Source organism: Myotis yumanensis, unplaced genomic scaffold (assembly GCF_028538775.1).
Source record: "Myotis yumanensis isolate MYYU_CA2020_CCGP unplaced genomic scaffold, mMyoYum1.0.hap1 SCAF_13, whole genome shotgun sequence".
Classification (NCBI taxonomy): domain Eukaryota; kingdom Metazoa; phylum Chordata; class Mammalia; order Chiroptera; family Vespertilionidae; genus Myotis; species Myotis yumanensis.
The window spans coordinates 21015437-21027885 of record NW_027223764.1 but is presented as its reverse complement, the minus strand read 5'-3'; the positions used below and the strand labels follow the sequence as shown (position 1 = coordinate 21027885).

Genomic DNA, 12449 nt, shown 5'->3' with positions numbered 1-12449 from the left:
TTTCTATTTGAGTAGATCTGATGCATGCATTAAAAACTCTGACGATCAAAGTAGATACCCTGTGAGGTTTGTAAAATTACCAGAGTTCCTCAGATTCCAAGGAGATGAGAGACTCCTTCAGGAGGCAGAGGGATTCCTGAGCTCCTTCTCAGGGTTGCTGGCACAGTTGCCCCTGGCCTCCTGCCCAACGTATCCTACTTATCTCAGTTCCAACCCCATTGAGCAAGCCCTCCTCTGCCAGGCATCCTTCTGGAAGGGAAGTCTGTCCATGGACCTCCAGACTCACATCCTTTGAAATGGTGCCCTTCATTAAATCTTTTTTTTTTTTTTTTTTTGCCTCCTTGCTCACACTGCTAATAATGTTTATTATTAATATGTTAATAATATATTTGTTGCCCTAACCAGTTTGGCTCAGTGGATAGAGCATTGGCCTGCGGACTGAAGGGTCCCAGGTTCGATTCCGGTCAAGGGCATGTACCTTGGTTGCGGGCACATCCCCAGTAGGAGGTGTGCAGGAGGTGGCTGATCGATGTTTCTCTCTCATCGATGTTTCTAACTCTCTATCCCTCTCCCTTCTTCTCTGTAAAAAATCAATAAAATATATTTTAAAAAATAATATATTTGTTGTTATTTATGGCTATTTACCAGGTACAGAGCTAAGTGCTTCCCATACATCATCTCTTTTATTTCTCACAACATAATCATATAAATATGACTAGAGGCCCAGTGCACAAATTTGTGCACCAGTGGGGTCCCTCGGCCTGGCCTGCGGGATCGGATCAAAACCTACTCTCCAACATCCCTTGAGGGGTCCTGGGTTGTGAGAAGGCGCAGGCCAGGCTGAGGGACCCCGCCAATGCACTATTGAGACTGGGGAGGGATGAGGGAGGTTGGCTAGCCAGGGAGGGACTGCAGGAGGGCTCCAGGGCATGTCCGGCCCATCTTGCTCAGTCCGTATTGGCCAGATCCCAGCAGCTATCTAACCTACCAGTCGGAGTGTCTGCCCCCTGGTGGTCAGTGCACATCATAGGGAGTGGTTGAGCAGTTTTAGCATATCATTAGCATATTATGCTTTGATTGGTTGAACAGCCAACCAGATGACTGGACACTTAGCATATTAGGCTTTTATTATATAGGACTAGAGGCCCGGTGCACAAAAATTTGTGCACGGGGGTGGGGGGGGTGGGTCCCTCAGCCCGGCCTGTGCCCTCTTGCAGTTTGGGACCCCTCAGGAGATAACAACCTGCTGGCTTAGGCCTGCTCCTGGGTGGCAGAGGGCAGGCCCAATCCCTAGGTGCAGCCCCTGGTCGGGCTCAGAGCAGGTCTGATTGGGGAGTTGGGGCGCTGCCCCCTGTTATGCACAGAGCAGGGTGGATCAGGAGGTTGCAATGACACCCTCAGTCACGCTCAGGGTGGGGCCAATCAGGGGGTTGGGGCACTGCCCCCTGTCACGCACAGAGCAGGGCCGATCAGGGGGTTGAGGAGCTCCCCCCTATCACACACAGAGCAGGGCCCATCAGGGGGTTGGGGAGCTCCCCCCTGTCACACACAGATTAGGGCTGATAGGGGAGTTAGGGCACCGCCCCCTGTCACACACAGAGCAGAGCGGATCAGGGGGTTGGAGAACCGCCCTCTATCACCCACAGAGCAGGGCCAATCAGGGGGTTGGGGCGCCGCCACTGTCACACTCAGGGCAGGGCCTATGGGGAGGTTATGGCTCTACCCCATCACACACAGAGCAGGGCCCGTGGGGGGGGGCGGGGTTGGGGCGCCGCACCCTGTCACACACAGAGCAGGGCCCATCAGGGGGTTGGGGCGCCTTCCCCTGTCATGAACAGAGCAGGGTGGATAGGGAGGTTGTGGCCCCGCCCCCTGTCACACACAGAGCTGCAGGGCGATCAGGGGGTTTGGGCGCTGCCCCCTGTCACGCTGATCCCGGTGCTGGGAGGCATATTACCCCTTTACTATATAGGATAGAGGCCTGGGGGCCAGCTGGTTTGCCCTGAAGGGTGTCCTGGATCAGGGTGGGGGTCCCCACTGGGGTGCCTGGCCAGCCTGGGTGAGGGGCTGAGGGCTGTTTGCAGCTGGTCACACACCCTTCAGGGTGGGGGTCCCCACTGGGGTGCCTGGCCAGTCTGGGTGAGGGGCTGAGGGCTGCTTTCAGGCTGGCGGTTGTTGACTGAAGCTCCCAACCGCTCCTTTTTTTTCTCTTTTTTTATTTTATTCTGGGCCAGCTTTAGCTCTGGCTCTAGCTCTGAGGCTTCGTATCTGGTTTGTTTGCCGTTCTATAATCGAAACAATGTATAACTTCAGCTCTGAGATCCCAGCTGGCTGAAAGCTGGTTTCAGCTTCTTATTTGCAACATAGTACATAGTTGCTTAGAGTTGTAGCTCAGAGGCCGGCAAGTCAGGCGGGGAACATTGGAGTCTGCAGTCACTGGAGCAAGCAAGCCTCATGTTCGCTTCCAGCTGCCTGGCTGCCGGCCGCCATCTTGGCTGACAGTTAATTTGCATAAGGATATGCTGATTAGCCAATGGGAAGGGTAGTGGTCGTACGCTAATTACCATGTTTCTCTTTTATTAGTGTAGATTATTGACCCAGTTTACAGATGGGGAAACTGAGCATGAGACGTTAAGCCACTCATCTTAGGCCCCACAGTTAAGCAGAAACAGAGATGTATTTGAACTCAGATTTCCCCTTCTCACACTTTCTACTCATTGTAGAAATGTGAGGTCCTGGCTAGACATAATCATAGAAATCTTGAATAGAAGCAGAGAGCAGGGCGAGGAGAAAGGAACATGGTAGGAGTTAGACTGGGAGGATACAGTAGGGCCAAGGCAGAGGGATAAAAAGTGTAGTCTGAAAAGCCAATGTTAAGCTCTTCCTTGGAGAGCCTGGGCATCAGGGTTGGGATGACCAAGCAGCAGGAATGACCAGAGGGAGAACTTCCTAAGAGGAAGTCACACCTGGAGTCCTTCCACACGGTTCTTACTTTGCAGCCCTGGGATTTTTGTGAGCCCCAGGTACAGCTTTTCGTGCAGGATTCATCCCAGTCACTGAATTCCATCTTCTCCCCGCTGCAGAGGATAGAAGCAGTGGAGCATTGTGGTTAGAGTACATACTAGGCAATTGGACTGCTTGGGCTTGAATCCTGGTTTCTTGTCCACTTCTGAGATGTGACTTTGGACAAATTATTACTCTGGATCCCAGTTTCCTTATCTGTGGAATGGAGCTATAACAGTCCCTACGTTGTACACATTGCTGGAGGGTTGAGATAATACAGTAAAAACTTGACACACTAAATAAACAGTGGCTATTATGATGATTTATCTACAAGCCAGTCTTATGTGTGCTTGGATTTGGGAGCCAGCCAGCCTGGGCTTGAATCCTGGTTCCTGTAACCTTGGACAAATGACCTCATCTCTCACTTTCCTCATCAGTAATGGGAAAACCTGCTTCATAGGATCCTTATGAGGATATGAAGAGCAAATGAGTTAAGGTTTGTAAAGCACTTATAACACTGCCTGGCACATAGTATTTGCTTCATAAATATGTGTTAAAACCTTTTCTAGACTCTGTCAAAATAAAGCACAATTTCAGTCTGGCATGGGCAGCACAGAGCTGTCCAGAAAAGCACATATTTAACCTGCTTATTGGGTGTAGGGGAGGAACAGACAGAGACTCCACTTTCCGGAATGTTGGGAAGGGCATGAGGGTTTATTTGCTTCTCCGTTGGAGGTCCAGGGGGTTTAAAGGCTGTGAGAAACTAGAAAGTGTGGGATAAACAGCTCTGATTCAAAAGAGCATGGCTTTAGCCGTGGGTTTGGCTCAGCGGATAGAGCATAGGGTCCCCAGCTCAAATCCAGGTCAGGGCACGCGCCGGGGTTCCATCCTCAATAGGGGGCGTGCAGGAGGCAGCCAATCAATGATTCTCTCTCATCATTGATGTTTCCACCTCTGTCCCTCTCCCTCTCTCTCTCAAATCAATAAAAAAATAAAATAAAATAAATTATTTTTAAAAAAGAGCATGGCTTTGGAACCTGCAGTCAGAGCCAGTTTCCTCAGGTGCAAAATAGACCAGTGTCCACGGAAATGACAGCAATACAACTATTTACCGAGCATCTTCCAGGTAGGCACGAGCTAAGCGTTTATGATGCCCATTTACAGATGAGGCTGGGCGAGGGTACACGAACTGCCCAAAGATGCAGAGCAAATGAACTGAAAGCGTGAAGATTCGTGTATGATTCAAAATCTGCGTGTGGCGGAGCTAAGTGCGATTCAAACGTTAAGAGCCATTTTACGACAACGAAAGGCTTATGAATGAATGATCGCTCTACTGGGAGGGCAGGGTGTGTTTCCCACACTCCGGCCCGCAGCCACGCCCCAGGGCCGCCCACAGGTCCCGCCGTCCCGGGCGGGCGCTTACGTGCGCTCCGTGACTGGCGCGGCGGCCGCGGGGCGGTCGGCGGGGTCCGCATGCGCCCTAGCGCGCCACGGTTCACCCCCTCCCCGCGGGGCCGCGGCGCCGGCGTGGGACGCATGCGCACGCCCGGCAGGAGGACGGTGGTTCCCAGCGAGTGGAAAGCTTTAGGGCGCGAGTGCGCAGGCGCGGGCGGGGGCGGGGGCTGGGGCCGGCCCGCCACTCCGGAATCTCAGCGAGCCTCAGTCTGCTCCGCACTCGGAACCGCCACCATGGCTGCCTACAAGCTGGTGCTGATCCGGCACGGCGAGAGCGCGTGGAACCTCGAGAACCGCTTCAGCGGCTGGTACGACGCGGACCTGAGCCCGGCTGGGCACGAGGAGGCGAAGCGCGGCGGGCAGGCGCTGCGAGGTGCGGAGCGGGCCCGGCTGTGGGTGGGGGGTGCGAAGGCCCGGGCGTGCACCGCTCCATCAGGGCCGCCTGGCTCGTCCCCGCGCCCTCCCGGAGCGGGCCGAGACCCTGGGCTCCATCTCTCCAGCAGTGTGTTTTGCAGTTGAGAAAATGGGCCCAGGGTGGGGAGTCGACTTGCTCAAGGTCACCCAGGAGAGCCTGGGGGCCTCGTGCCAGGAAGTGGACCGGGGCGGCCACCCGGCAGCCGGCGGTGCTCTCCGCGACATCGCCTTGCGAAATTCTCCTTTCTAGTCTGAGCATTTAGTAACTCCCGGACGGGTTGTTACATTGGATGCCCGGTGTCTCCCAGCATCCGTAACCAAGCCTCCTCTAGAGGCTGCTGCAGAGCCTAGGGAAGCCACAGGCACACGCTTATCTCCCGCTGTGGGAGGAGTGACGCTTTGCTGGGGCGGCGGGTGGGGGGAGTCCAGCAGGCATCAGTTCACCAAGAAACCCCTTTCTTGTGTAGGCCTTAGCTGCTCAGCGGCGTTCTACAAATGCTGTACACAAATGCATCCGCAAATGTAATTGAGCGAATGAATGAATGAATGAGTTGAGTTGATTCTCTCCACAGCCCCGTAAAATACACAGAGGTTCTACTCCTCCTTCCCATCCTTTCCTGGCCCTCTTAGAGTTGGGATAGTGAGGACTGGAAAGATGACTTGTCCAAGGTCATATCTTCTTAGTCCAGTGCATTGGCTTAAGTTCTGGGTTGAGTAAGGGGAAGGTGTGAGGAGCTGGTAGGCTGCTGGCCAAGGACGCGGGGCAAAGGTGGATGTGGCGGTGAGATAAGCTTGCCTAGCAGGGTTGCCCCTGTGGCAGGCAGGGCTGTGATTTTGGAATGCTGGTGAGGGAGCATTCCCTGTGCCAGCAGCCAAAGAATCTTTGGACTGAGGAGGTGCTTGGCTAGGTCTGGCCTTGCTCCCTTCTAACTCCTGGACAAAGAAACCAGGTCACTGATGCCTGGTTGATGTGGGACAGGTGTTTGGCCCCAGGTTGCCCTCTCTAGCTTCTTGCCTTCACTGTAGATCCTTTGGAAATAGAGCAAAGGTTTGGAAAGTCTGGGAAATGCAGTCTTGCTGCAGGATACTTGGGGATGGTCTCATACTGTGCAGGGGGGCGGGGAAAGGGAAAGTGCTGGCAAAGCAGGCCATTTTCTCCCCTGCAGCCGCCAGAAAGAACTGTCTGGGTCTGTGGTGGTTTGCTGATTAGCCCAGGACAGACATTGTGGTACGGAGCGGGCCTGGCTGTGGGTGGGGGGTGCGAAGGCAGACTCGTCAAAAGGTTGAATTTGTAATCTCTCTTAAAATAACAGAGCCTATTTCAGTTTTTAAGTAAATGTTGGTAGCATTAGTTTTAAAAAGTCCCATTTAAAATCTTATTGATTTTTTACAGAGAAGAAGGGAGAGGGATAGAGAGCTAGAAACATCGATGAGAGAGAAACATCGATCAGCTGCCTCCTGCACACTTCCCACTGGGGATGTGCCCGCAACCAAGGTACATGCCCTTGACCAGAATCGAACCTGGGGCCCTTGAGTCCGCAGGCCGACGCTCTATCCACCGAGCCAAACCGGTTTGGCCCATTTAAAATCTTAATACCTATTACGGGCATCACAGATTATTATATTAATAAATGAAAGACTAAAAGCGGAAACTTTGAATGATAAAGACCATTACTGATTATCTAATAATACAAAAGACCTAGAATAAACACATTAAATTTACCAGGCCTTTAAGTGATAGCAGGGTTTATAGACGAATCTGATTTCAGGAGGTAGCTAGTGAGAACTGGGTTGCCCCACGCAGTCTTACTCCTGGGGGAGGATGGAGTCCACACACCCCACCCCACCCCACCACACCACACCCTACCACACCCCACCCCACACCCTACCCCACCCCACCTCACCCCACCCCACCCCACCCCACCACACCACACCTCACTTCACCCCACCCCACCCCACACCACACCACACCCCCCACCCCACCTCACCCCACCCCACCACACCACACACCACACCTCACTTCACCCCACCCCACCCCACACCACACCACACCCCCCACCCCACCTCACCCCACCCCACCACACCACACACCACACCTCACTTCACCCCACCCCACACCACCCCACACCACCCCGGCAAATCCATCCCTGAGAGTGTCCTCGACTATGCTTTTGCTTGATGGGCAAGATAAAGGAATAAGCTTTAGGAAGTCTATTGAGTCCTAAGGGGAAATGCTTTTCTCCTTGGGGACCCATGTGTGTACCCCATTTGTGTATTCCATTGCCCTTGAAAATAATTGCAGTGAAATAATGAAATAACCAGTAGGTTTTCAGATGGGAGGCTTGCACTATGGGTAGTTGCTTCCTACTGACTCAGCTGTTTTGGGGGGCGCCTTCCCTTCCCTTAAGGTTAGGAGGAGATGGTAACTGAGCCTACTGGGATTTGTTCTGAGGCTCAGTGATGAGCTCTGTGCCCTACTCCCTTGTGGGCGATGGTGGTTTCCTAGTGACTAAGCCTCTCTTCCCCCATCAGTATAGTTGTCATTGGCCTCCTTCTCAGTTGAGTGACTGGCAGGAAAATTCGCTTCACATTTCGTTAATGACTGTTGGCAACATTTAGGAAATGAGGCAGTATTCAGGAAAGTGTGAATTTCAAAGAGGGTCTTGTAGCCTCACGGAGGAAAAGAGGACCGTTTCCCTGAGCTACTACATAATAAGGAAAGGGCCACATTCCCCCTTACAGTGGAGGGAGGATAATATTCCATGAAACATGAAGTAAGGTTAATCATTGTAACCTACTTGTTGGGCCAACATAACTCTTGACTGCCTCTCCTCAGTAACTACTGTGTGGAGGAGAGATTTGTGTGTACCTGAGTCAGGCCGTGCGCAGCATTTGCTCTCTCCCGTGGATGGTATCTCCTAACCTTGGTTTAACAGATGACCTAGGTATGTATATTTCTCAGGATACTCAGGAGTAGGCTGACACTGATATGGAAGAAAGGAACCGTGGACGAAGAGGTTGTGATATGATTTCCATAGTGTACAGTGAAAATACTAATTTCATGCAACAAAGTTTTATCAGCATCCTTTAGGAGCCCTTGCTGTGTCCTAATTGTTGGGAGTTCAAAAATCACACTTACCCTAGACCAGAGGTTAGAGAGGGCTGAAATATATTAGTAATTATCAGTCAGAGTGATAGTTCTAACTAAAATACAAACATCAGGAACCTTAGAGATGAGGAAGCTAGAGATGTGATTATAAGTTGGATTTTGGGATCACACACAGCCTGGGTTTTAATCTCTCAGGTAATAGCTGTGTCTGCATAATTTGCTTAACTCATCTAGTCTATATTTTTCTTATCTGGTAGGATAGGTTTTAAGGATTGTAACCTCATAGGATTGTTATGAAGACTAAATAAAACACTAAGTACTTAGTCCAGTGCCTGATAGATGGTGAGCCCTCTATAAATTTTATTTATTAAGAGATTCCAAGTTTTGGGGATCCTTTTCTTGAAAGAATTGTGGAAGGTACTTCGTCAACTGTAACGTAAGTCAACGAATTTTATCTTCCTGAAGGTAGAATATTGCTTTTCCTGCTAGAGTATACAAAATGAAATATTTGCCAAATATTTTTCATTTGGACTACCGTACGTATATGTAAGAAAATTCTGACTCCAGAGTGGACCTGATTAACTTACCACTTTGAACTTACAATTTCTAGATGCCGGCTATGAGTTTGACATCTGCTTCACCTCAGTGCAGAAGAGAGCAATTCGAACGCTCTGGACTGTGCTGGATGCCATTGACCAGATGTGGCTGCCTGTAGTGAGGACCTGGCGTCTCAATGAGCGGCACTATGGGGGTCTGACTGGTCTTAACAAAGCAGAAACTGCTGCCAAGCATGGCGAGGCCCAGGTAAAGATCTGGAGGCGCTCTTACGATATCCCACCACCGCCGATGGAGCCCGACCATCCCTTCTACAGCAACATCAGTAAGGTATGCACAAACTGAGGTTTGGGTCACTCAACCTAGGACCAGGGGATTAGAATCTGGGCCACTCTTTTTGTGGGGGGGCGGGGGGCGGGTTATTCCTCATCCATGGATATTTTCCAGTGATTTTGAGAGAGAGTGGAAGGGAGAGGGGAAGAGAGAGCAATAGCCATGTGAAAGAGACACATCGATTGGTTGTCTCCCGCACGCTGGGTAGAACCCTCGCCTCTTGGTGGGCCGACACTCTAACCACCCAGCCCCACCGGCCAGGGCATCTGGGCCTCACTCTAGCTTTTATTAGTGTGGTGTAGTCCCTATTGAGTTTGTAATTTATGATAAAACAGTTCATAAATTATATGTAATCCCCTTTCTCCAAGGAATGGCCTTCACTTGTTAAAAGACTTAGTTGATTGTTTATGTTGTTTATGTAAAAACAATTTATACCTTTTTTTTATATCTCCACTGCCATAGTTTGTAAAACCTATCTATAGGTGTAGGGCCTTCCTAAGACAATTGTAAGATAAAATGAATTGGGAAGAGCCTTTTTCTCCTTTTCTGTATTTTCTTTGAACTGTTAGATTTCCTAGTAGTGGGTGATGGGGAGAAAGGGGCAGGATAATAATTACCTCTTTCGCAGGCTCTCAGCTGCATTTTGTGCTCTGGGGAGAGACCCATCACTTTGACCCCTTAGGGGATGAGGAATGGGCAGAACAGATACAACTGCTAATAACTGGTGAGCTTGGATTTTTTTTGTTTAGGATCGCAGGTATGCAGACCTCACTGAAGATCAGCTACCCTCCTGTGAGAGTCTGAAGGACACTATTGCCAGAGCTCTGCCCTTTTGGAATGAAGAAATAGTGCCCCAGATTAAGGAGGGGAAACGGGTACTGATTGCAGCCCATGGCAACAGCCTTCGGGGCATTGTCAAACATCTGGAAGGTATGAACGTTTTTCAGAGGGGCCCTCAAGGAGGGGTAAAGGAGAACTGACACTAATTGGGGATTTAGTTACTTGGTATGAAGGAAACCTGGAAAGGGCTGGACATATTGACGGCCTTAGAGAGAGTCTGATTGGTTCCTGGAGGAAACAACCTATTCCCTGTTCCTCAGCCCCTTCTAGAGAAGCAGAGGGGGCCGGAACCCTGGGTGCCTGTTACACATGCAAAACCTCAGGCCCCACTTCAGACCTGATTCAGAAGTGCATCTATCACCCAGGTGATTCAGATACACATTACAGATCGAGATGCCCACTTCTAGACTAGGATTGCCAGTTGAAACTGCTGATAAAATTTTCCTTAATCACAACCTGGTACAGTTTCACACATGAATTTCAATTTGCATCTTCAGTTGTTTCACCTGAGACCGTAGAGGCCAGATCTGCTGATTTTTTGCAGGCTGGATGGACTACATAGGACATTTGAGATGTATTTAAGTCCCGCTCTACTGTGGGCTTCTGGACCCCACTTTGGGAAAGAGATCTGCGGTACACACCTTTCATACTTCTTCCTGCTGTTCAATGACTGAGAAGTAAATATTAGGGGCATGTGTTAGGAGATCCATCTATATGGTACAGATTATTATTGCTATTTCAAATATCAGAAAGGGCATCTTGTTTTAATTCCAATCAAAGCCTCTGTCACCTGGAGGATAAATAGTGAACCTAAGGGGTATGGTGGAGTCCTATCTTGTGTGGCTAATCGTGGTGGGTATTTCCAGGTCTTTCTGAAGAGGCTATCATGGAGCTGAACCTGCCGACTGGTATTCCCATTGTCTATGAGTTAGACAAGAACTTGAAGCCCATCAAGCCCATGCAGTTCCTGGGAGATGAAGAGACCGTGCGCAAAGCCATGGAGGCTGTGGCTGCCCAGGGCAAGGCCAAGAAGTGAAGGCGAGCGGGCAGACGACTTTCCCAAGGACACCCTCCCTCCCATCCCATTCCTCTGCATCTCTCCTGTGCACATGTCACACTGACCACATCTGTAGGCATCTTAGGTTGTAGCTGCAGATGGGGACTGGTGGCTCCCAATTTTGTTAGCCATTTTGTCTCCTGCACCCACTCCCTTCATGCATTCCAGTCAGAATGGCCCTTCTGGGGCATGGGTCCTCAGTCTAAGCCGACGGAGACTCTTATCTAAGAGTCCAGAGGTAATAACTCTTGTTTTTTTGCTAGTGTTTTGTTTATTACTAAGGACCTGCTTGAAAGTAGGGGTGTAAGGAGGAGCCATGTTAAGGCGTGACCAATGAGAGGCAAGAGAGCCTCTGTGTTCCTGAGAGCAGTCCTGTGCTATTCTGCAGTCAGGTGAACTGACTGGGGGCTCTAGTCATTCCAGTGGAAGATGAATGCCTGGTGATTCAAACAAACATTTCCTCCTTGACCCCAGAAAAGCTGGCTCCAGAAGATCGGGATCAATCCTGAATGTTTACGTATTGCATTTACTTTTACAAAAACAAAAAAGCCTATCTATATAAAATAATACAAAACAAAACCCTTCTGGGGTTTTCAGTGGCGGTTGAACTATTCCCACATGTGGCCATCACAAAATAAGCCATTCCTCACACCAAGGTGGGATGAGCTCCTTGACTTGTAGGAGTTATCCTGCTGTGTTTTAGAATCCCTCCCCAGCACTGGCATTATTGTCTCTTGGCAGTGAAATGTCTCTTGATCACGTCCAGGTGTGTCTTTTACTGTGTGAGTTCTGAATCATGTTCCAATTGCTTGGCCCTGCCACGTGGGCCCATTTTGAGCATAACTACTAAGTCTTTTTCAGATCAGTATAATAAAGGAGTGATGTGCAATATTTTCTGTGTGATGTGTAATCTCTCTTGTCTGAGGAAATCAGCTTGAACATTCAACTTGAAATGTTTCATTACCCAAGTGCTTGTATGACAGATCAAGAGCTTAAGGACAACCAGTCACAACTTGACACAGCCTGGTTCAAAATTGTGTATTACTAGGTTTTCCACCTCAGGCTGGAGGGGTTGGGGGAGCAGGCCTTGGCTGAGCTCTCCATTCCTGTTGTCTCTACAGCTCTTGCTCAGTGGTGCTGGTTACCAGATACTCCTTGACTGGAAAGTCAAATTTGGAAACTATTGTGCTCTCTAGAGTAAGGTAAAGGCTTGACCAGATTTTTTAAAAAAACAATCCTTTTCTATTAACACTTGGAGTGGGGGAAACGAGTTAAGTCGGCTCGCGTGAATTGCGCGTACTCCGCGGGAGCCGTCTTAACTCGGTTCATATAGATTTGCGGTGGAGTGCGGGAAACGTGTAAACTCGGGCCGATTGTAACTGCGTATTACCAAATATTTGTTTGCTGTTCACAAAGATACCTACCTGCGTATGCGAACCGTTTCATACCCATTGGGGTAATAGGTATCATAAAAATCCCTGATTTTGCGTGGGAAACCTAAATAATTGCCAATAATTGCCCGCGCCATCTTATATTTTGGCGGGAAATTCACCCCACACCGGAGTGTTAAGCAACTTGTAGACTTGATTCACACTTTTCTTTTTGGTCTAAAGTTTTTTTTTAATTCTCACCCAAGGATACTTTCAATTGATTTCTAGAGTGGGAGGGAGGAGGGGGAGAGAG

At 49.8% G+C, this 12449-nt stretch overlaps 1 protein-coding gene across 1 annotated transcript; it reads left to right on the top strand.

Annotated features, from left to right (window-relative positions):
- Positions 1 to 4621: 4621 nt before the first annotated feature.
- On the top strand, positions 4622 to 11657 carry PGAM1 (phosphoglycerate mutase 1). The gene is made up of 4 exons (XM_070432586.1): positions 4622 to 4831; positions 8592 to 8866; positions 9619 to 9799; positions 10576 to 11657. The coding sequence occupies exons 1-4, from the start codon at positions 4693 to 4695 to the stop codon at positions 10743 to 10745; spliced, it is 765 nt and encodes a 254-aa protein (XP_070288687.1). The 5' UTR covers positions 4622 to 4692; the 3' UTR covers positions 10746 to 11657.
- The last annotated feature ends 792 nt before the right edge of the window (positions 11658 to 12449 follow it).